General features: G+C 58.8%; 1 protein-coding gene across 23 annotated transcripts in view; it reads left to right on the top strand.

The window, feature by feature from the left end:
• The window catches only part of RIMBP2 (RIMS binding protein 2), a 214,058-nt gene that overhangs the window by 129,864 nt on the left and 61,688 nt on the right, over positions 1–22,506 (top strand). For 22 of the 23 annotated variants that reach the window (XM_081286183.1, XM_081286172.1, XM_081286194.1 and 19 more), the window contains 7 exons: positions 4,398–4,602; positions 7,010–7,146; positions 8,206–8,282; positions 9,056–9,165; positions 12,002–12,814; positions 20,142–20,293; positions 21,094–21,549. In XM_081286183.1, the coding sequence (XP_081142309.1) occupies positions 4,398–4,602; positions 7,010–7,146; positions 8,206–8,282; positions 9,056–9,165; positions 12,002–12,814; positions 20,142–20,293; positions 21,094–21,549 (1,950 nt within the window). The remainder of the gene's footprint in view (positions 1–4,397; positions 4,603–7,009; positions 7,147–8,205; positions 8,283–9,055; positions 9,166–12,001; positions 12,815–20,141; positions 20,294–21,093; positions 21,550–22,506) is intronic. The other variant, XM_081286192.1, reaches the window with a different exon arrangement.

The following is a 22,506-nucleotide window of genomic DNA, read 5'->3' as shown; positions in this document are numbered from 1 at the left end:
GGGGTGCGGTTCTCTGAAGCCTGGTTAGCACGTATTCTGGCTGTAACAGAGCTCCTCCCCTGGCCCAAGCCACCTACCTACCTCCCAGGATTGAGATATGGATGTAAATTGGACCCTGATGTAGACAGCACTCCGCTAGGTACAGAGAGGCCCGCGGAAGCTCACCTGGGAGGCCAGACCCTGCCCTTAGACGCCGCGTGCGGAAGTCCAGCCTTGGGACGCGGTAGCCCTGTTTCCTGGAGTGTGAGCGGGCAGCGTGCAGGTGGAGCCAGTCCCACATGAGCCCCAAGAGCCTGGCGGCCAGGAGCCCCACCCTGCTCCAGCTTCCTGTGGCCCCTGCGGGGAGGACAGGCTGTGTTCTGGCAAAGCTGAGTCGGAGGTGGGGGGACTGCAAGCCCCACACACAGCTCCACTTGACTGAGGCCCTGGCCTGCCTGCCTCATCCCTGCCACCTGCAGTCCCAGAGTCACAGCACCAGAGCGGGGAGCGTGACAGAACTTAATCTTTAAAGCCATGGATGAGGTTGTCATTCTCTCATTTCACTGGTTAGGCAATCACGGCACAGAGACCTGAGCCACTTTCCTGGGGACACACAGCTCATAATTGGCAGAGCTGGGTCCTGAGGGCCAGTCTGCCCAGCAAGGTCACCTCCTAAGCACTGAGAAAAGTCCTACAAGGAAGAGGTTCCCTGGACTGCAGTGCTGCCACACAGCACTTACCCAGTTCCCCTGCGATGGGCATCAGGAGCAGGCCTGACTGGCCAGAGGCAGAGGGACGCCCTGTGATGACCTGAATTTCCAACAGCTCGGTGCACTTGAGGGGAAGCTGCCAGCTGGACAGGCCTGGGCATCTGGGCACAGGACCAGTTAGAGACCCAGCCCGAGGTGCCACCCCAAGTCCTGCGCCTTGTCCACTCAAGCATGGGGCAACTCAGATACACAAGCCAGTCCACACCTCCTGAGTATGTCCAGTCCCACCAACAGTTGCCTGTCCTTGCTCATGCTTAGGAGAGAGCCGGTCACCTCATGGGGACACTGGCATGCTCATCAGCACACCCTGGCATCAGTAGAGACACAGCCAGCCATGGCTCCGGGCAGTGTGGCTCTCCGGACAGCTGTGGGCCCTCCCCAAAGGTGGGATTCTCGGCATGGCCATTTGCTGTCCTGGAGTGGACGCCCTACTCACTGGGCCAAATGACTGTGAATTACAGATTGCAGAGCCCCAGCCCCAGGACACAGTGATTGGTGTGCGGGAACCTGTTTGGGACAGCTGGAGGTCAGCAGGGCCACAGGGCCACACAGCCTGCCCTAATTTGCCACTGGACCTGCAGACGCAGGGACAGGACTTGCACTTTCAGGATCGCTGCGTATAGCCCTCAGCCCCTGCCTCCAGTGGCCCCGGCCCTGCCAGACCCTTGAAGCTTAGAATAAAGGGTTTCACCCTGAGACAGATCCCTGCATCCCTTGAAGAACTGGAGTTGGGACCAGAGCGGGCTGGACAGAGCCACACCCGGGCCATGCTCCCCTCCTCCTGTGGGCAGCCCCGTGCCATCAGCTGCACTGCAGAAGGCACCGTGCACCACTCACGGTCAGCTCCCAGCACCTGCCCAGGACCTCTGAGCTCAGCAGGCTGGAGCTCCAGAGTCTTGTATGGGTACCGGCGGGGACAGCACACCCCACACCACTACTGGGGCCAGCGGCTCGCAGTCCCCGGCCAGTGATCTGTACCGCGAAGACTGGACACTCCCTCTGCCCTCAGACGAGTGCCGTGTAGCCCAGAGTTTCCTGCCGACACTCTGCCGTGCCTCATCACCTTGGCCTCTTTCCACAAAGGGAAGCAGAGTCCAGCCTCCTGTGGACAGGACAGCCTCAAGGCCTTGCATCTCACACCTGCGGGGACCTGGGGAGTGGGGCCTTTGGCTCAGTGCAGGACGATCCCGTTGTTGGAGGCCTGGGGGCCAAGTCGAGCCCGGCTCCCTCTCTCCTGAGAGCCCCCGTGTTGCTCAGGGAGGCCGGCCCCACCCAGACTTCCTCTGCCTGTGAGCCAGCGCCCTCAGGCTTCCTTGGCAGGCTCTCCACTGGACAGACTTCTTCTGTGGTGACCAGCCTGTGTGGACACCTTCTTTGCACCACATTCTAGACCCAGTGCTGAGCAGGTGGGACAGACACAGGGGCAGACGTACCCAAGGGCCCACAGCCGCAGGCCCTGGCGTGAGGCATTCCTGGGTGCAGAGTCCTGTGCAGGCTCATGTGACCTCAGCTGTGCTCATGTCCCTGGGTGGGACATAGCATCCTCCAGCACTGGCCGTCCATGCACTGCTGTCCTGGCCTTCACTGTGGCTGCCCGGCCTTGTGGTGTTGTAGTTTTAAGACACTATTTACTTTTTGAACCTCTTTATTTTGAAGTACTTTAGAGTCACAAAAGCTCAGAGGCTTCTAGAGTCACAGAGTGTTCATTGGACCGCAGGGGAGTCGGCGGGGATCAGGTTCAGGGGCAGGGCCGCCTCCTTTGGACCTTTCCAGGGTCCACTCACACTCCTTTTCTGGTTCTGGTCACAGTTGTGTGGAATTTGGTTGCATGTCTGGGCCCCGTGACCATGACAGCCAGGAGCATGGTGGGCTGTGCCACCTGAGGACGTCACGCCCTCCCATCTGGGCCCTGAGGACCGTGGCTATGCTCATTTCAAGGGCTCCTCAGAGGACACCTCTGTGGGCACCGCTGCAGGGGGGCTGGGGGCGGTGGCTCTCCTGGGGCACCAAGAAGTACCTGGAACTGTCTAAACCCGGGTTCCAGTTCCTCCACGCACCCCAGGCGTCTCACCTGGCACACAGGTACCTGCAGCCTCTGGTGCCTCCGGTGAGCTCAGGCCCTTCCCAGGCCCTTCCTGCGATGGCATGTGGCTGCTGTTCCCAGGAGCCCCTGTCTGCCAGCGTCTCAGGCCCCAGAACCTGACGTCACCGCGGCTCACCCCAGGCTCTGGCTCTGTGCCTGCCTCAGCCAAGGCAGCCATCCTGGGCAAGCTCATTCAGATTTTTTAAGAATACTGCTGATTTTTTTTAATGAATTGGAGAAATTAATTATAGGCTCTGGACATGTTAGGTTTATTTTTAGAAATCCATGATCTCAGACACAAATAGCACTTCATTCTGGACGGAGGAACCAAGGGGCTGCAGCTCCAGCGGTGGGGGAGGAGGGGAAGGGTGGGGAAGGGAGGAAGGGGAGGGGGAGCCGCAGGGAAAGCTTGCCGCAGCTGGCACAGGTGCCTCCAGCCTCCGCTCCCACTTTCCCTTGGGCCTCAATAAAACAGACATCTGTTGAGCGCTGCCTGCATACAATGCCTGGCCCATGCCATGGGCTGGGTGTGGCAGGAACCCAGCAGATGAAGACCTGACCTGGAGGTGATGTTTTAGCAAGGGGCAGACGATGTGCAGAATCAGCGCTGGCACAGACAGGGCGTCCCAGCTGTCCTAGAGTGGGGGACAGCAGGACAGGGTGTGCACACAGATGGCACAAGCCATGCTATGGAAACATGGTAGCTGCACATCAGGACTTCCCGCTTTGCCTAGATTTGTTTATTAAGCACCGACTGTGTACCTGATGTACCGAGAGGCACTGAGGATGTGTCTGAGAAGCAGGACATGAAGGCGCAGGGCTTTGTGGTCCATGGAGACATACGAGGGACAGGATGGGAGGTGGTGGGTGCAGGGAAGGAGGAGTGTGGGGCAGGGACCACCTCCCCTCCACCTGGGCACCGCGCCTTGCCTGGTGCAGGAACTCCTGCAGCAGAGGGGATGGGGAGGGGGCTTCACTGGTGCACGCTGGCCCTGAGCGTTGGGCAGCCACAATGGGGTCAGGAAGCAGCAGAGAGCAGAGAGGCTCGGAGGCCGGCTACGGCCTGGCCCAGGCCTGTGCCTGAGGAGAGAGCTCGCTGGGCGGCCCTTCTCCTGTGTGTCCTGAGGGCGGCTCTGTCTTTGTGAAGTGGGCAAATGGCAGCGAGTTTGTTGACCTGTCCAGCAGAAGGACATTCCCTTATTCTGCTAGAGGTGGTGCCCTCTGGGGTGGGCATTGCAGGTGGGTCAGCCACCATGCTGTCCCAGCCTGGGCTGGTCACAGCCTCATGCTACCCACCTCCACCAGCTGCAGCCAGGCATGCCCTGGGTGCCGGCCACACTCAGAGCCTGGAGCAGCTGTGCTGGCTGTGAGCTGTGCGCTCCCGGGATTCTTGGCACCTGTGCTTTCTCCTGTGGCTGACAGCAGGCTGCATGCAGAGCTAGGCATTGGGCTGGAACTTCCCATGAGGTGGCAGATAGGCCTGCCATGCACACAGCACACAGTCCTGGCCACATGGGCCCCCAAGGCCTCCTGCTGACTGACCCCCTCCCACCTCTGCTGTGCAGTGCAAGGTTCGCGAGCTGGAAGAGAAATGCCGGACGCAGAGTGAGCAGTTCAGCCGGCTGTCCCGGGACCTGGAGAAGTTCCGGCAGCAGGCCGGGAAGATTGACCTGCTAGGCAGCGGCTCGGTGGCCTCGCTAGACATCCCCTTGGCCCCCAGCAAGCCTTTCCCGCAGTTCATGAATGGACTAGCCACCTCCATTGGCAAAGGTGAGTACTGGGCCTCCCTGGGCCCGGAGGTGGGGAAAGGATGCCGACCGACTCCCAGCCAGGCTGCGTGGGCAGAGGCTTGGCAATGGACCCCACACAGCCGGGCTGGCCCTGCCCAAGGTTGAAGAGCACTGCACTGTGCACCTACGCCAGCTTCTCTTCCTCATTTCTTCCCTCCCCTCTCTCCCTCCTTCCCTCTCTCCCTCCTCCCGTCTCTCCCTCCTCCCCTCTCTCCCTCCTCCCCTCTCTCCCTCCTCCCCTCCCTCTCTCCCTCCTCCCTTCTCTCCTTCCTCCCCTCTCTCCCTCCTCCCCTCCCCTCTCTCCCTCCTCCCCTCCTCCCATTCTCCCTTCTCTCCCTCCTCCCCTCTCTCCCTCTGTTCCTCTTTCCTTTCCTCTCTCACTATTGTTGGATCCAGGGGTCTTGTACATACTAGGCAGGTGCTCGGCCGCTCAGCCACACACCGGCCCTGGCTTAGTCCATGTCCTGTGTCCATTCGTCCACCCCAGGCTCTCTGTCCGGCTCTTCCAGGGTGGGCAGGGAAGAATTGCTGGCTGGCCACGGGGTCCCAGAAGAGAGGTTCTGCTTCTGCTGAACCTTCCAGCAGGTCTCCTCTGCCTCCGGTGAGGTGGTCTTGGCCTGGAGGCCGGGTGGGTGACGAGTCTGGGTGTGAGCCCTAGGGGACTCTGTAAGCAGAGCCACATGACAGGAGAGTAAGGTCTCTAAGGACCTCCCTGCAGCGGATACTGCACCCCAATAGAATCATCCCTGGAAACCCAGGAGCTGGCAGCCCGACAGGGTGGGAAGAGGCCCTGCCCCAGCCCCGCCCCCAGCCCCGCCCCACCCCGCCTCCGGAGCCCCGCCCCAAGCCCCACCCCCACCCTGGTGGCCAGCTTTCCTTTCAGGATGGGAGCTGGGAACTTTTTGTGATATCCCAGAAAAAGTCACTGGGAATTAGCACTTCTGTTTTCTGGAGCACACATGTCCCAAAGCTCGGGATCATTGGAGAGTGCACCTGAGAACCACCCCGTAAGGTCACTCTCACCCCTGATGCGGCATGCCAGACAAAACCTCTTCTCCCTTGAGAATTCCTATAGGTCTGAACAAGTGGAAGGTGACTGCAAGGTGACACTGCTGTGTGTTGGCCACCCATGCAGTTCGCTGGGGCAGGGCACCAGTCAGGACAGCCTGAATTCTGCTGCATTAACAACCAACCCCAGACCCTGGGGGCTTCCACCAGCTCTGGTCCACAGCCCCCACCCAGAGGTGGACAGTCACTTCCACTCACACCCCTTCCAGGGCCGTGCTGCCCCCGGTTGCCGGGGGAGGGAAGGATGTGTTAGTCTGGAGCAGGGCGCCTGCTGGTTCCTGGCTGGCTTCCCGGGGCTTCGGGGCCAGTTCCCCATGACCCTTTCCCTTGCACTGCTGCCTGCCAAGCCATGCTATGGCTTCAGGGCCGTGTGGCCACACACAGGGTCCCCTTGCTGGACCCGATGTCCCAGCAGGGAGACGCTACTGCTGTCCTAGGTGCCATCAGCCGTCACCTGCCCAGGGGAGCTCTGGGGCTCTGCCAGATGCCTTTCTAGGGATGCTTTCAGGTCACTTTATATCCCCGGGTCCTTCCTCACTCAGGAGCTGTCCCCGAGGTGTGGCCCGACAGAGGCTGGTCGGAGACAGCAGGGCACCCACCCTGTCCTTGTGCTAGCAGAGACCCTGGGGGAGGGTCTTCAGTTAGATTGCCTCTGGGTCTAACTGAAGGGGACACTGAGGCCACCGTGGGTCAAGCCCTCAGTGCCCCTTCCCAGCAGCCAGGATGGGGCTCCCTGCCCCCAGCCCGGGAGGGTGGTCAGGCTGAGCCCCGTTGTCTTCCAGTAGGGCTCTTGTCCAAAGTGCTTTCCAGCAGTAAACTTGACCCCTTGGCTAATTAAGACTCTTGGTCATAGTGACAGCAAAATCTAACTTACCCTGGTGTGAACCAAAAGGAAATTGTCCTCTGGCTTCAGGTACAGCTTGGTTCAGGGGCTCTGGCCATGTCACCAGGGTCCAGTCTGTCCTCTGAGAGCAGGCTCTGTTCTTGAGGGAGTTTCCTACTCCTGGTGGCAAAAGGGCTGCCATGTCACTGAAACTCACAGTCCCATTCTAAGCCAAGGAAAGGGGAAGCATGTCTGTGGGGGCTCCCACTAAAGCCCTTCGACTGGAGCCCCTGCCATGAGCTACAGACCCCCTTTATAGCCAGGCTGCATGGCTCAGGGCCAGTGGTGGGCTCAGACTAGCCGTGGACAAGACGAGCTGTGTGGGCCCCCTGTGGCCTCCACAGCTGAGGCGGAAGAGGAAGGTGCTCAGGGAGCAGGTGCCACAGGCTTGTCTCATCTCCTCTCCTTTCCCTGCCATGCCCCTGACTGTGGTCAGGTCACGAGAGTGCCCCTGGACACTACCCTGCGGTTGGTGACTATTCCCCACTCTCAGGGGGCAAGCCGGAGCTGCTGTCCGCCAACCCCACCTTCCTGTCGCCATCGGGGAGCCCAAGATGCAGATTTGAGTCAGACGTGAGTCTTCCTGCCAGGCACCTGGTGCTGGGCCTCTGTGGCTAGGGGGACATGGGGACCCTGTCCATCCTGCCCAGTCCCACCTTGTCCTTCCACCCATCTTCCTCCTCCTGCCTCCCCTGGGTCCTTCCCTCACTGCAGTTAATCCCTGGAGCCTGTCCTCACTGCTGGCTATGGGTGGCCTAGACAGCTCACTGATGGCTAGGGGTGGCCTGCGAGGGCCACTTTGGGCACACAGCTGAGGCCTGGTCTCTGAGATGGCCCCTGAGGCCGGGACTCACAGTGTCCAGCCAGCATGCAGAGAGCAGTTCACAAGAGAGAGTGGGCCGCCCAGCGACGGGGCAGGGAGAGGCTCGACCAGCCCAGGGGAGGGCCTGCTTGGAGGGAGCCGGACACTTGTGTGCATGACAAGGGGTCCTGACGGGTTGAACTGGGGCTGGGAGGTGGGCAGTGTGTCGCGGCCTGGGCACCAGGACAGAGTGGGTTTGTCTGGTTGAAGGCGGGGGTGACGTGGCCACCTGCTTCTACCTGGAGAGTGTTTAGGGAGGTGAGGAGCCGGACCTCCAGGGGAAGGCCACTCCTGCTCCCACCCCTGGGGCTGTCACTATGGTGTAAGGGACCATGGCTTCCTCAGGGGATGGCAGAGTCAGGGCTGCAGGACAGGGCATCCCCTCCCCTCCCTGTTGTCCCCTCCTTGGGCACCATCAAACACAGAGGTGCCACCTCCGGAGGGCAGAGGACACAGGTACTCGTCTGTGCTTCAGCGAGCCACCCACCCAGCATGGCCAGGATTGCAGTCTGGGTCCTTAAGAGGCCCCTCAGGGCTTTCCTGGGGTTGGGCCTGGGCTCTGTGTAGATGTCCATTCTGGGTTGAGTGCCCAATAGGAAGCCATTTCTGGGTTCACACACGAGGCTGAGCATGTGGGGCTGCCCACCTGTGGGTGTCCAGTCTGGGTCCATTTTTCCAAAAGTCCATGGCGGCTGCAGAATGGCTTCCTGGGTGTCCCGGCACACAGGTGAGGCCTGCAGCCCGCTGACCAGGCGCCCTGTCTCCGACAGATGGACAATGAACAGAACTCCAACACCTTGAAGCAGAGATACTCGGGCAAGGTCCATCTGTGTGTTGCCCGCTACAGGTAGGAGCTGGCTGCAGTCTCCTTTCCTCACAGGGCCTTTCCGGTTGTTTTAAGTCAGTCTTTGCAATAGGAGACCCCAGGGGCACCTGACTTTGTCTCACTCTGGCCACAACTCTGACTGAAGTTGACCCCTATGTGCTGAGGACCTGAAGGTGTGACGCCCACCCTCCCAGGCTGGGCGAGGACAGGAAGCTGGTGCAACTGACCATGTGGTTGGCAGTCACATCCCAGATTGGAATAATGCCCAGATCTAATCCAACAAATATTCTCCCTGGGATCCGTAGGAGGAGATTAGAGAGGTGTGTGCGGCAGGATTAGCCAGGCACACACTGACCCTTGTAGAAAGTTAGAGGCCACACTGATGCCCAACTTCAGGGAACTGGCTAAGTAAACCCTGCCAAGCTGCTTGGTGGAATACTACACATCCACTAAAAAGGCTAAGGCAGTGTTTCACGAGCACTATGCTGTGTTACAAGGTGACAAGTAGGTGGATCATGAAGTAGTATGTGATAGGATCCGCCTTTAGTGTGATTACATATATTTAAAGCTTGTAAGGTTCATTTCTTCCTATTGCCTTATTAATATGGAGCTGTGTAGTTATGGTGGAAGGGCAATGGGACGATGTCAGGACCATCACACTTCTGTCTTCATCTTCCCGTGGTCTGTGTGAATGAGCCTGTGTGCCTGGCATGCGAAGCTTGGGCTGGGCGCGGGGCTGTGCTTCTCAGGCAGGAGCAGGAGGGTCGTGAACTGAATTCTGTCTCTCCCTCCAGTTATAATCCCTTCGATGGGCCGAATGAAAACCCAGAGGCCGAGCTGCCCCTCACGGCGGGGAAGTACCTCTATGTGTACGGGGACATGGACGAGGACGGGTTCTACGAAGGTCTCTGTTGGCACCAGGTTGCTGTTGGGGAGCCTAGCCAGCCCACCCCAGGCCAGCGCTCCTGGGCTGGCAGCCGGCAGGCCCCAGTCACTGCTGGCTGCAGAGCCGCTGCTCTGTCCCTGTGGGGCCTGAGTCCTCGGGTTCCCTTCAGGACAGGAAGGCTGGGAGGGGAGCTGGGTTCCCACCCGGGCAGAGGCTGGTGCTCAGTGGATCTTCAGGATGCTCAACTCTGCAGGGCTGTCTGGCAGTCATGTGTCCACCCCGGGACTGACCGGCCTCTGCCCATGGTCATCCCTTGGCACCCACAGGAACAGGTCCCAGGACTCCCAAGGATACAAAGTGGGCAGATGCCCAGGTCCCTCACAGGAAGGGGCACTATTGCTTAGAGCGTACGTGCATCCTCGTTGCCCTCCCAAGTCCCCACAGGTGCCCACGGTGCCTACCACCTCACCAGTGCCCTGGGCAGTCACTGACAGCGCCCTGCGGGCAGTGCCAAAGAGAAGACTGCACTTGTCCAGGACGGGACAGTCCCCCCCTATTCTACCCGCAGCTGGTTGGGTCTGTGGTTGTGGAACCTGTGGACACAGAGGGCTGACTGTGCTCCCAGGGATCCCTCCTCCCTCATTCTCCTGCCCCCCAGCCCCCAGGCTGCATCCTCTGGTGTGGCCAGGACCATCTAGGTGACCTCACTGAGAGTGGCTTCCAGCGCCTGCAGAGGTGGCCCACCCATCCTGAGGCTGTCATGGCCCCAGGGGGTCTGGCCCATTCCCGGGAAGATTGCTCCCTTTCACACCACCCTCCCGCCTCTAGTTTGGGATCAGGCACTGTGAGCTGTCTACCCAAAGGGCCTCCCTTGTTTAGCTTGAGGACACACAGGACACCCCACAGTTCCGTGAGTAGCTTTCTGCTGTAGACATGAGCCTTCTAGTCCCTGAACCGCCCACTGCCCTGCACGGAGGGCCTGGGTCTGCCCTATCTAGTCCCTGAACCACCCACTGCCCCACACGGGGGGCCTGGGTCTGCCCTGTCCCCCTGGGCAGGAGGAGTTCGTCTTGTTAAACCACGAGTTTTCTCTTGCATGGCCTTGCAGGGTCTCCCTAGAGCAGGTCGGAGCACCTAGGTTCATTTCTGACACTCGCTGGCGAGAGGCCAGGCCGTCAGTGGACGTGTGAGCACCCCTGGCAGGCAGCGACACGTGTGCCATGAGCTGATTGCGATGGCCCTGGAGGCCCCGAGTCACACCCCAGGGTGGACATGTACACCCTGCCCCAACAGAGCTCTGCCATCACTCCCTGCTCTGTGGCCACGAAGACTCTTCAGAGGGCTGGCTCAGAGCAGGTTGAGGACCTCAGGGAGCCACGGTCAGGGTGGCAGTGGGACCTGCTTCCCCTCTGGGCCTTAGTTTCCTCTGCTGCAGAATTAAAATGGCAGGGTACCTACTCCTTAGGGTAGCTGTGAGGATGAATGAGGTGGCAGATATCAGGTGCTTATGATAGAGCCTGGCCCAGAGTAGGTGCTCAGCAAATGTTCACTGTCATCACTGTCACCATTATGACCTCACCACCGTCACCAAAAACCATTATCATTGTGACTATCACCATCACCATCATCATTACCACTATCACCATTATAACCCTCACCTCCACCACCATTAACAACATCACCATCATCATCACTGTTACCACCACCTTCATCACCATGAGCATCACCATCAACATCATCACCACTATCGCCATCACCATTATAACCCTCACCATCATCACCATCATCACTATCTTCACCATCATCACCACTATCATAATCACCATCTCTATCACCATCACAACCATCATCAACACCATCACCATAAACATTATCACCATCTCCATCCCCACCATGATCATCACCACCATCACCATCAATGTCACCATCATCACTATCTCCACCAATGTCACCACTACTGTCATCATTACCTTCCACCCAAGTCACAGTATGGATGTTTCATAGTCTGTCCTCCAGGGAACGCTTGGTCTTCCTTGAGCCCACACCCTGCCTCAGGGTTAGACACAGAGAACCCAGGGCAGATGGACTGGTCTCCGTGCCCTCTAAGGCCCTGTCCCACTTCCCCTAAGGCAGGAGTTCTCCCGGGAGCAGAATCCAGTCCCCCTGGTCACCTGGCTGGGTGGTAGCCTGTGAGGACCTTGGGGGCCAGTACTGTGGGCTCTGTGCCTCACCTTCAAAGCTCCTGTGTGTACTTGTCCCTCTCTGGGGCCTCCAGGGCAATTAGCCTTTCGAGCTGCTGACAAGAAGCTTAGATGGCTCACACATAAGACCAGGTGGACACCAAAACTACCTCAGGGTTTTTATAAGCCACTCAGTTCTGAGATGGTTCTGACGCCAAGTCCACCATTCCATTTCACGTCCGGTGAAGCAGTGGGGAGCCCCTGAATGGGGCCAGAGCAGGAACCCCCTGGATCCCTATGCCTGTGCCCGCTCAGCCGTAGGAGGGTTAATTTTCTCAATTACCAAAAGCCGTGGGTTTTACTCGTTTGTTCATCCTTTGAGAAAATATTTATTGAGCACCTCTTGGGTACCAGGTGTCACCCCAGAGCTGGCCCCATAGTCAGCGTGAGCTCCCTACCCTCATGGGCAGTCTTCTCATTGGGAGGCAGTCAGCATACGTACCCAGGTAAACGAACACCACAGCCCCAGATTCCGTGAGCCTCAGGGAGAGGCCGGGCCTCGCGGTGGAGCTCACTTTAGATGAAGTGCTCTTGTCGGGCAGGAGCGGTGTGTGCCCTATGACCTCAGGGCCCGGTGGGACGGTGCACTGATAACCTGTCCTCGCGCCCCACAGGGGAGCTCCTGGATGGGCAGAGGGGCCTGGTGCCCTCCAACTTTGTGGATTTCATCCAGGACAACGAGTCTCGGTTGGCAAGCACTCTGGGGACCGAGCAGGATCAGAACTTCATCAACCACTCGGGCCTTGGCCTGGGGAGCGAGAACATCCTCGACCTCCACTCCCCGACTCGCACAGACCCGGGCATTACTGATGACGGCGGGGGGACGCTGGATGTGAACATCGATGACATTGGAGAAGACATCGTGCCTTACCCTAGAAAAATCACCCTTATCAAACAGCTTGCCAAAAGTGTCATTGTGGGCTGGGAGCCCCCGGCTGTGCCGCCAGGCTGGGGGACTGTGAGCAGCTACAATGTCCTGGTGGACAAGGAGATGCGGGTGAGCCTGGCCCTGGGCAGCAGAACCAAGGCCCTCATCGAGAAGCTCAACACGGCCGCCTGCACCTACCGCATCTCCGTGCAGTGCGTCACGAGCAGGGGCAGCTCGGATGAGCTGCGGTGCACGCTGCTGGTGGGCAAGGACGTGGCCGTGGCCCCCTCCCACCTGCGCGTGGACAACATTACGCAGATCTCCGCCCGGCTCTCCTGGCTGCCCACCAACAGCAACTACAGCCACGTCATCTTCCTTAACGAGGAGGAGTTCGACGTCGTCAAGGCCGCGCGGTACAAGTACCAGTTCCTCAACCTGAGGCCCAACATGGCCTACAAGGTGAAGGTCCTCGCCAAGCCCCACCAGATGCCCTGGCAGCTGCCGCTGGAGCAGAGGGAAAAGAAGGAGGCCTTCGTGGAGTTCTCCACGCTGCCCGCAGGTGAGCCTGCGTCCTGCCTGGCCCCAGGGAGGGGGGCACAACAGGAGGGAGCCAGGCCATCCATGTGGCCTCCAAGGCTCGAGGTCAGCATGAGGGCACAGTGCCAGCCTGTGCTGATCCAGAGAGGGGACTCAGGGTGGCTTCAGGGCCAGCCAGGGACTGCTTCCTCGGCACTGGAGCCAGAGGCTGGTCCTGTGACAGGAGGAGGCTGGGCGCCTTGCCCCTCCACGGGTGTCCACTCCCAGGCCATTGAGGGAGGGCCTGCTCCTGTCCACCTTGCTCCTTCTTGTCTCCCGGTCATGAGTAAGCATGTGCTGATGGGCTGCAGTGACGTGAAGGTTGTCACAGAAGCCACCTGGGTCCTGGCCCAGCTGCGAGGCAAGGCTGTTAGCACCTGTGCCTGTGGGCTGTGGACAGGGAGCTGGCCAGGGTCCTTTGTCCCCCCGCACCTGGGGAAATCCAGAGGCAACATCAGCTGGAGGGCTCCTTCCTATGGACAGGACCCAGTGACCCCCAGTGCCTGGGCAGCGAGCTGGCTCGTGTGAAAGTCACACAGGAGACCTCCCTGTGGGGGCCGGGGCCGTTTCCACGTGCGTGCCGGGGCCAGGTCTGCCTGAGGCTTCCTGCTGGGCGCTGCCCACGTAGTCCTTGCTTGAACAGTCGGAAGGGTCCTCAGCCTCATCTGTGAACGTGGATTCCTCCGTGTTCTCCAGCGTGACCTTTGCCAGCACCTGGCCTCTTAAGCCTCATGTCATGCAGGACTGGCCTCAATGCAGGGGGCTGGCTGTGCAGTCCTGTGTGCCCTATGGGGCAGACCCTCAGGAATTGCCCACCCACAGGGCAGCAACTGGCAGAAGGTGGGCGGCACTGCCAAGGGAGGGCCTGTCCAAGAGGCGCTGATGGACGGGCAAGGTCAGCACATCACACTCCGCAGTGAGCTCTGGTTTCCTACCTGGTGGCCAGGGTCTGAATAGTGGGGACCCTAGGACATCTCATGGTCAGTGCTGGGGTGAAGGATTGGGAAACACCAAACACGGGCCCCCTGGCCCATTCGGGAGAGCTGGAGAGAGCGTCCCAGGGAAGGAACCTGGGGTGGGGAGGTGGGGTAGCAGGTGTGGCCCCAGGGTCAGCTCCCGAGGACTGGAGAAGGTCTCAGGTGGTCAGCCGGAGGCCTCTCAGTGTCTGGGGAAGAGGGTAGCTGGGACACTGATGGAGGTCATGTTCTCAGAATTCATTCTTAAACCACAGTCCTTGTCCACCTAAGTGCCGGTGTGGGCACGGTCAGCATGCCATGCCGGGGGTGCTGGCGTGGGGTTTGTACCATGGGCCCTCCTGTAGCGCAGCCGGCAGGGGACACGCTTCATTGAAGTCAGGCATTGGCTCACATGACACATGACGCAGGCTGGGACCCGCCATCTGCCTCTACCAGCTGAGACCAGGACAGTCTGTGGTGTAGAGTCCAGTCCAGGTCTGAGGCCCGAGGGCCAGGAGCACCCAGGCAGGGTGGAGGCAAGCTCACCCCCTCTACCTCTGCCCACACTATCCATGGTGGCTGGGCGAGGCCACCCTCACAGGGGCCACCTGCTTCTGAGTCACTGACCTGCAGGAACAAGGTCACCAGCTCACTGGGCCCCTAATGGCCCAGCACCTTACAGCTAGTGTCCACCTTCTCAGGCCCTCACCAGCCCTGATTGGTGGGCCTTTCTGAGTGACAGTTGCACTGTCCAGTGTGTAATCACAGCCACATGTGGCCCTGAGCACTTGAAAGGACCCAAACTTTAAATCTCATCTAAATTCTAATAAACGAGAACGCCAGGTGCAGCTCGAGCTACCGCACTATACCACAGCTCAAGGTCACAGCATGATTGCACAGGGAGCTTGAAGGTTGAGGTCATGGCACAACTTGAGCAGGGAGCTTGGAGGTCAAGGTCATGGCATGATTGAGCAGGGAGCTTGGGGGTCAAGGTTAGGGCACAACTTGGAGGTCTGGTGCTGATGGTGAGGACAGTGGGCAGAGAGTCTAAAAGGTGAGCACAGAATGTGCTGCAGAGGTTGGGCTCGAGCTGTGTGACTCTGTGTGACTCTTTACCTCTCTGTGCGGCAGGACCCACTCTGTAAAGCAGGGGCAACAGTAGTAACAACCTCATTGGTGTTCTTACTGAGAAGGGAGGTAATTCCTTGAACTGGACAGGGTTAGCTCCAAAAGTGGGATTCAGGGTTTCTAGGAGTTATTTTGGGGAGAGAGTTCTGCTTATTTTGTTTAGACACGAAAGACGCTTTGCTGCGATGTCCTGAGCTGGGTCCTGAGTGCCTGTGGGTACCAAAAAATAACTGAGGTGGGTGTGGGTATCCAGGGCAGGCACGGGGCTTGTGTGCTGGTGCGCAGGGCAGGGCCTTCCTTTTCTGCCAGCTCTTCTTCCACTTGCTCGAGTGTGCCCTGCTATATGCACACACCCTTGAGGAGACGGCGTGGAGTCCACTTATCCCAAGCAGACTGTTCCCTATAGCCCACCTAGGAGGTCAGAAGGGATCAGAAGATCCAACCTGCCCACACCACGAAACCTGACCAGGTGCGGGCAGAAGCCCTGGCTGAGGGTGGAGTTAAGAAAGGCCCCCGTCCCCTCCTTGGGGGAGAGGGAAGAGGATGGGCTGGCTCCAGGACTGAGCCCTGCTAGGCCTCGGGATGTGCTATCCAGGTCTCTCCATGGTGCTGGGGATGGAACCACAGACTCTCTTCCTTCATCTCTTGAGAGTGCTCTTCCACCACTGTTGGCCCGCATTGTCTCCACGCTCAGTCAGCCGTCCTTCCTGTCAACCCTTCTTGATACTTTTAAGATTTCTTTTATCTTTTTTATTCTGATGTGCTCATGCTTTTATTTTATCTATCTTTCTAAAAAAAATTAATGTAGATTCCTGGGCCTCCAGTAATAGTTTTCTTCAAAGTTTGAACATATTTGCACTGTTTTCTCCTTCCTCTCTCTCCTCATTGTGAAACTCTGCTGCACACAAGGCAGAGGGTCTGAAGGGTCCTACAGGTCTGTAGACCCTTGATATTCACCGCTGCATTTCCTCATTGTGTCGCAGTTAGGATGATTTGTTTTCTCTGTCTTCCAGTTTTTGGAGTCCTTCCTTTGCAGTATTCAATCTGCGACTGTGAAGACCATCAAATGAGTTTTTCTTCTGTTTGTTTAGCTTCTTTATCTTTCTGGGATTTTCATTTGGTTCTTTTTTAGTTTTCTTCTTGCTCTTGGATTCTCTGTTTCTTTATATCCTTTAACCTATTTGCAATGATTATTTTAAAGAATTTGCTAATTGCAACTTCAGAGTCATCATAGGCTAACTTCTGCTGACTTTTTTTTTTTTTTTTTTGGTACCAAGGATTGAACCCAGGAGTGCTTAATCACAGACCCACATTCCTAGCCCATTTTAGGATTTTTTATTTTGAGACAGGGTCTCACAAATTTGCTTAGGGTCTTGCTAAGTTTTGCTGAAACTGATTTTAAACTTGGGATACTCCCGCCTCAGCTTCCTGAGACACTGGGATTACAGGTTTCCATCACCACACCCAGAAGGACTATTTTTTCTCTTGATTATGCATCCCATTTTCCTATTTCTTTGCTGGCTAGTCATTTTCGTTATGAATGGGACATGGTCAGTTACACATTATAGAGACCCTGGATTCTGTAATTTTTCTGCTGAAGTTGGGATTTGTTCTGGCAGACAGTGAAATTACATGTGGCATATCTAGGTTCTATGAATGCTTGTTTTAGGCTTTATTGGGGAATTTGTCTTTCCTTTATGCCCTTTGACCATGGCCCTTAGTCCGGTGGCATGATCCCAACTTGTAAGGTGTGACGTTTATGAGGCTCCAATGGGGAGTCCAGTCTTCTCTACGTTCACAGGACTTGGACTCCACTTTGTTCCTGAGAAGCAGTTGAACTTTGCTCTGCTGTTTGACTTGAGAGTCACTGTCTTTCTGTTTCCTGGAGTCTTGTCTTCCTTACGTGTATAATTTAGGAGTCAAATACTAATTTGAGAAGATGGGGGTGAGGATTTAGGTTTCATCCTTTATTGGGTGTCTCCATTCTCCGGGGATTTCTCTGAGGTTCCCGTCTTCTCAGTCACCCCTGGGGGCTCCCTTTTAACTCTGCAGTCCAGTAAGGCTCTCTGCTTGGGTTCCGTCTCTCTACAAATTACCTGGCCAGTGCTCTCAGGAAAAGGGCCAGTTAGCAGGCGGTTGCCTCATGCATTCCCCCCTCTAAGGGTCAGTTCACATAGCCTCTCCCGTCTCTCTTGCATAGGGCAAGGAACACTGGACACGTTTGTGAGAGACTCTGAGATGCCCTGGGGTTCTCTCTCCACTGAGCTGCTTTCCATTAACAGGACCCCTGGTGCTTCTCCACTGTGAACACCACCACGTCAGGTGGACATATGTTGGGGAGTTTGGGGAATGCTGTGTCCTGTGTGTCTCGAGCTCTGCCAAGGGCTCATCCAGGTGGACTGGCAACCCAGAGATCTGTCCCACACTGAGGGGTCCCTTGACATTGTGGGGAGGGGAGACAGACTTGCACTGAAGGATCATGGAGCAGACAGAGCTTAGCAGGGATCAGTCATCCCCCTAGACAGGGGACAGCCTCGGCCTCAGTGAGTCCCACAGTTGGCTGGTTAGAAAGATCCACTGATCTACAGCCATCAAAATAAGTGGTCTGACTAAAAAGATTATTCCTTCCGGAAAGATCTCCCTCTTGTGATTTGAGTCCTCAAATCAGAACACATGAGAAAGCATGGCCAGTGTGTTGGCAGCACTAATTGAGCCGGTGACCAGTGGATATGCTTCACATGCAATGGACTCAGACCAATTCACAAGGTTGGTTGTATTGATGGGGACACGTGCCTGACTCTCAGAGGCTTGTGATGGCAGGGGTGACTGCTCCTCCCATCGAAGTCTAAGGCAGGGCCTCCTGTCCCTCTTGCCTGGTGGCCCAGGGCTCAGGCATGGCTACTGTGGCTCTGACATCCCCTAAGTTGCTCCTGGAGTCCTTCCCACTGCAGTGAGCAGACAGGGAGAGAGGATGAGAGTCACGTGGGGAGGGTGCTCGTGGTGGGCGGGCTGGTCACTTCTGCCCACGTTCCAATGGCCACAAATGGCTGCCTGACTCAGAGCAAAGCAATGACAATGGTGTCTTGGTGAACATGACATCCTGGCCACATAGGTGCTCTCTGATGTCCATGTCCCAGGTCAGGGATGTGAAGAAGGGAAGGCTAGGAAGTTGTCCACGGTTACACCAGTTGCTGTCCACGGTTATTCCACTGACTGGCAGGTCCGGGGTAGCCTCCAGCCTCAGCCTCCAGCCTCCGGCTTGCTTCTTCTAGGGGTACGACTGGCCATGGGTCGTGCGGCCTGCCAGGCCACGTCTGTGCCCAGCAGGAAGCAGGGGCAGCTGGAGTGGGAGGGCACATCCTGCAGGCCCCGTCCTGTGCTCGCCTTCTCTGGCAGACCCCTGTCTCCTGAGCCGTTCCGGGAGGAGTGAGCCTCCACTTCCGATTGCAAGGAGGTTCTGGGGACCTCCGTCCCGGCAGAGTCACGTGCATCTTATGCACAGGCCACAGGCCAGCGCTGGGAGGAGGATCCCACGTCAGCACTTGATGCCCGTGGGATGTCCCGTGGCACATCCTGAGCCCTGACCTCCTTATGTGCAGAAATCACAGGCCGGCTGCGAGGATCGGCAGATGTGAGGTGTGTCGAGTGAATAGGGGATGGTGGCAGACACTGTCCCCAGGAGGTGGCCAGCGCTCTCCTCCCCAGGAGCCCCTAGCTGGAGTCCCATGAGCCAGGCCTCACAGCCTCACAGGCCCCAAGATCACAGCACTCCTTCCACACTTAAGCCACCTATGCCGTCCAGCAGGCATAGAGGTGTCAGAGGGCAGGGCCGGCTGCCTGCCATCACTGGGGCCACATGGCCACATGGCCACAGCTGACCAGTTGCCCAGTTTGGTGGTCAGGACACCTCTGGCAAGGCAGATGAATGCAGCTCACATATGTGGGCACCAGGAGGCCTGTCAGCCTGGCTGCTGGGGAGTCTGTGGAGCTGGACTCAGGCAGACCACTCCCTAGACCCAGGGCTCTCCATCTTGCCCACTTCAGTGGTGGGAGGAGGGTGATGTGAGGGCTGAGCTGGCGCCTCTGAGTCTGATGGGGGGGGGAGGGAGAGAGGGGAGGAGAGAGGAGGAGAGAGAAAGAGAGGAGGAGAGAGAGGGAAAGAGAGGGAGGGAGAAAGAGGGAGGGAGAAAGAGGGAGGGAGAAAGAGGGAGGGGGAGAGAGGAGGAGAGAGAGGGGAGGGAGGGAGAGAGGGAGGGAGGGAGAGAGAGGGAGAAAGAGGGAGGGAGGAAGAGGGAGGGAGAAAGAGGGAGGGAGAAGGAGAGAGAGGAGGAGAGAGGAAGAGAGAGAGGAGGAGAGGGGCGAGAGGGAGAGAGAGGGAGGGAGAGGGAGGGAGAGAGGGAGGGAGGAGAGAGGGAGGGAGGAGAGAGGAGGAGGGAGGGGGAGAGAGGCAGAGAGAAGGAGGGAGAGAGGGAGGAAGAGGGAGGGAGGGAGAGAGAGGGAGGGAGGAGAGAGGAGGAGAGAGGGGGAGAGAGGGAGAGAGAAGGAGGGAGGGAGGGAGAGAGAGGGAGGGCGGAGAGAGGAGGAGAGAGAGGGAAAGAGAGGGAGGGAGGAGAGAGAGGGAGAGAGAGGGAAAGAGAGGGAGGGAGGAGAGAGGAGGAGAAGGAGAGAGAGAGAGGAGGAGAGAGGGAGGGAGAGGAAGAGAGAGGGAGGGAGAGGAAGAGAGAGGTAGGGAGAGGAAGAGAGAGGGAGGGAGAGGAAGAGAGAGGGAGGGAGAGAGGGGGAAAGGGAGAGGAGAGGGAGAAAGAAAGAGAGGAGAAGAGAGAGAGGGAGGGAGAGGGAGGGAGAGACTGCTGGGGGCAGGAGGAGAGGGGGGAGGGGGGAGAGGCTCAGGGAGAGGAGAAGGAAGGGAGGTGGGGAGCCGCCCTCTTCTGCGCACACCTCCCTGGCCCCTCTCCAGCCCCTCCTGGGCTCTGCTCTTGCGCAGGCCCTGAGCACAGCTGCAGAGGTGAGGGTCCTGCAGAAGTGACTGTAGGCCTTCCCAGGAAGGGCGAGCCATGCCCGCTGGATGCAGAGGCCCAGCTGTGTGTCCTCCCCTCCTTTCCCCCAATACCTGTCCTCTCTCTGCCAACCTGACCAGGTGTGTTCTGGTTTCCAGGTGAGACAGGTGAAGTGAGCCTCTACCAGGGCTGTGCCCTGAAAGTGTCTGTTCCCTTCTGTTCCTCTCAGGCCCTCCGGCACCTCCCCAAGATGTTACTGTCCAAGCAGGGGCCATGGCATCCACCATCCAGGTCTCCTGGAAGCCGCCGATGCTGACCCCCACTGGACTGTCCAATGGGGCGAACGTCACCGGCTATGGCGTATATGCCAAGGGGCAGAGGGTGAGTTCATGGGGTGGTGCCATCTCACAGGCCCAGCTCATGCAGGGGCCACTCCTTGAGGGGAGTTTCCTCAGCCCCCCAGGCCCCTCAGCACTGCCCTGGGCCCTGCCCAAGTCAGTGTAGGGAACACCCATGCCTTGCTGTCTCTTCCTGGGACAGCTTCCTCTCCATCCCCCTCCCCTCATGATGACCTGCTCCACTCAGTATTCAAAGGCCACCTCTGGGTCCTCATTGCCCATGCCTGGCTCCCCAGTGTTGACAGGCGCCTGCCAGGCTGAGGCTGAGGCCAGAGGCCCGGCTTCCCTGAGAATCTAGCCCAGCTGGCACATCAGGCCTGGCTCTGAGGAGCAGGTGTGTGCTGGGGCCAGAGCCTGCGGAAGCTTCTGTCCCCTGACCCTGGTCCCGGCCCTCCTCTGTCAGGAGCAGGATGAGGGACAACACCCGGGTGACTCGAGTGTGAGAGCTAAGTCCTCCGCTGGTGGCTTGTTCTCCCACTGCTCCCTCCATGCAGGCCCCCTCCCCACCAGAGCAGCCTCCTGCAGAAGAGGCCCAGCCCTGCCGTCTGCAGCGGGAGGCTGTGCGTTCCCTCTGCCCACACCCCACCCTTTGGCTTTGGCAATAAGAAGGCTGGTTGGGGCATCCTTCCATGGCCCCTGCCTCCAGTTCTGAACTGGTTCAGAGATGGAGGAAGAAGGCCCTGCCTCGTTGGCCCTATGGCTGCTGGCCCTGGACTAAGTGTCCCCTCCTCTGCCTTCTGAGGCCTGCTGGGCTCAGCTGGGGGTGGCCTTCTCTGTCCGCAGGTGGCCGAGGTCATCTTCCCAACGGCGGACAGCACCGCAGTGGAGCTCGTGCGCCTGCGGAGCTTGGAGGCCAAGGCCGTGACAGTGCGGACCCTCTCTGCCCAGGGCGAGTCCGTGGACTCCGTGTTTGCTGCCATCCCCCTCGACCTCCTGGTGCCTCCAACCCCCCACCCGAGAGCTGCGCCCCCACCGAAGCCATTACCAAGTGCTCCCGACACCAAAGACAAGCCCCTGTGTCCCCACACCAAGGTGGAGGAGCCCTGGGAGCAGAGCCGCACCCCCATCCCGGTGCACGGGCACATGCTGGAGCCGCCTGACCTGCAAGGATCCGGCCCTGGGCTGCGGTCGCCTTCTCCCAGCCGCATCCTCCCGCAGCCGCAGGGGGCTCCGGTGTCCACCACCGTTGCCAAGGCCATGGCCCGTGAGGCTGCACAGAGGGTGGCCGAGAGCAGCAGGGTAAGTGGGGTCTGATGGCTTGTCCCTCTGCTCCCAAAGTGCATTGTGTCCAGGCTGCAGGCAGAGACAGCGAGGCCACGAGCACCCAGAGCCTGGCCACAGGTGCAGGAGGAGAGGCCCCGTCAGCCTTCGGGCATTCGGGCATCTGTGCCTGATCCTCAGTCACAGTGTAGCCATGGATCACCAGGTGCCAGGTGCCTGTCTGTCGGAGAAAGAGCCTCTGACAAACCCAGATAGGCTTGGTTCTGGGTTAGGGGCTTCAACTGCTCGCTGGACATGGCTGGGGCCCTGTTGTCCAACTGGGTGCTCTCTTGGCTCAACCACTTCAGAGTCCCAGGTGTGTGTGTGTGCGCACACACCTATAAGTGCGTGGGCTCCACACGGGTGTGTGTCTGCATGCCCAGTGGACAGGCACATGGATGCACCTGTGCGCGGGCACATTTGCTTGCACCTCTAGGTGTAGTCTGGGCCACGGGGTTACTGGGCTGTGGCTGGTCCGTGTTCCACATGATGTGCACTGGAACACGTGACCTCAGGTGGCAGCCTCCTCTCCCAGGCACCACCTACCAGGGTCCCGGTGTTTGGGGTGATCCCCACTTTCTCTTTCAAGGAGGAATGGGGGCCATGGGCAGGCCTCAGCATGCCAGGTGGGCCTATGTGACCCTGGGTATTGGTGCCTGTGGTGGGACACCCCCCCGTAGCCCACCTCTGGGAAGCCCCAGGTCAGAGAGCCCAGGAAGGGCCAGTCCCCAGGTCAGCGCCAAGCATCGAAGGTGAGCCAGGGAGCTCACTTCCAGGGCACAGCGCCCAGAGGCAGCCTGAGGGCAGAGGCCCCCTACCAGTGCCTTAGCCGGGAGAGCACAGGAATCCAGACTGTCCTGGGGATGCTCCTGAGTGTTCTATGGCTGTGGAGGGGAGGGTGTCTCAGGGTACCGGGTGCAAGAGCCACCTGACGGG

This window comes from Spermophilus citellus, assembly GCF_964194105.1.
Source record: "Spermophilus citellus genome assembly, chromosome: 3".
Classification (NCBI taxonomy): Eukaryota; Metazoa; Chordata; class Mammalia; order Rodentia; family Sciuridae; genus Spermophilus; species Spermophilus citellus.
This window is presented reverse-complemented; position numbering and strand designations above follow the sequence as displayed.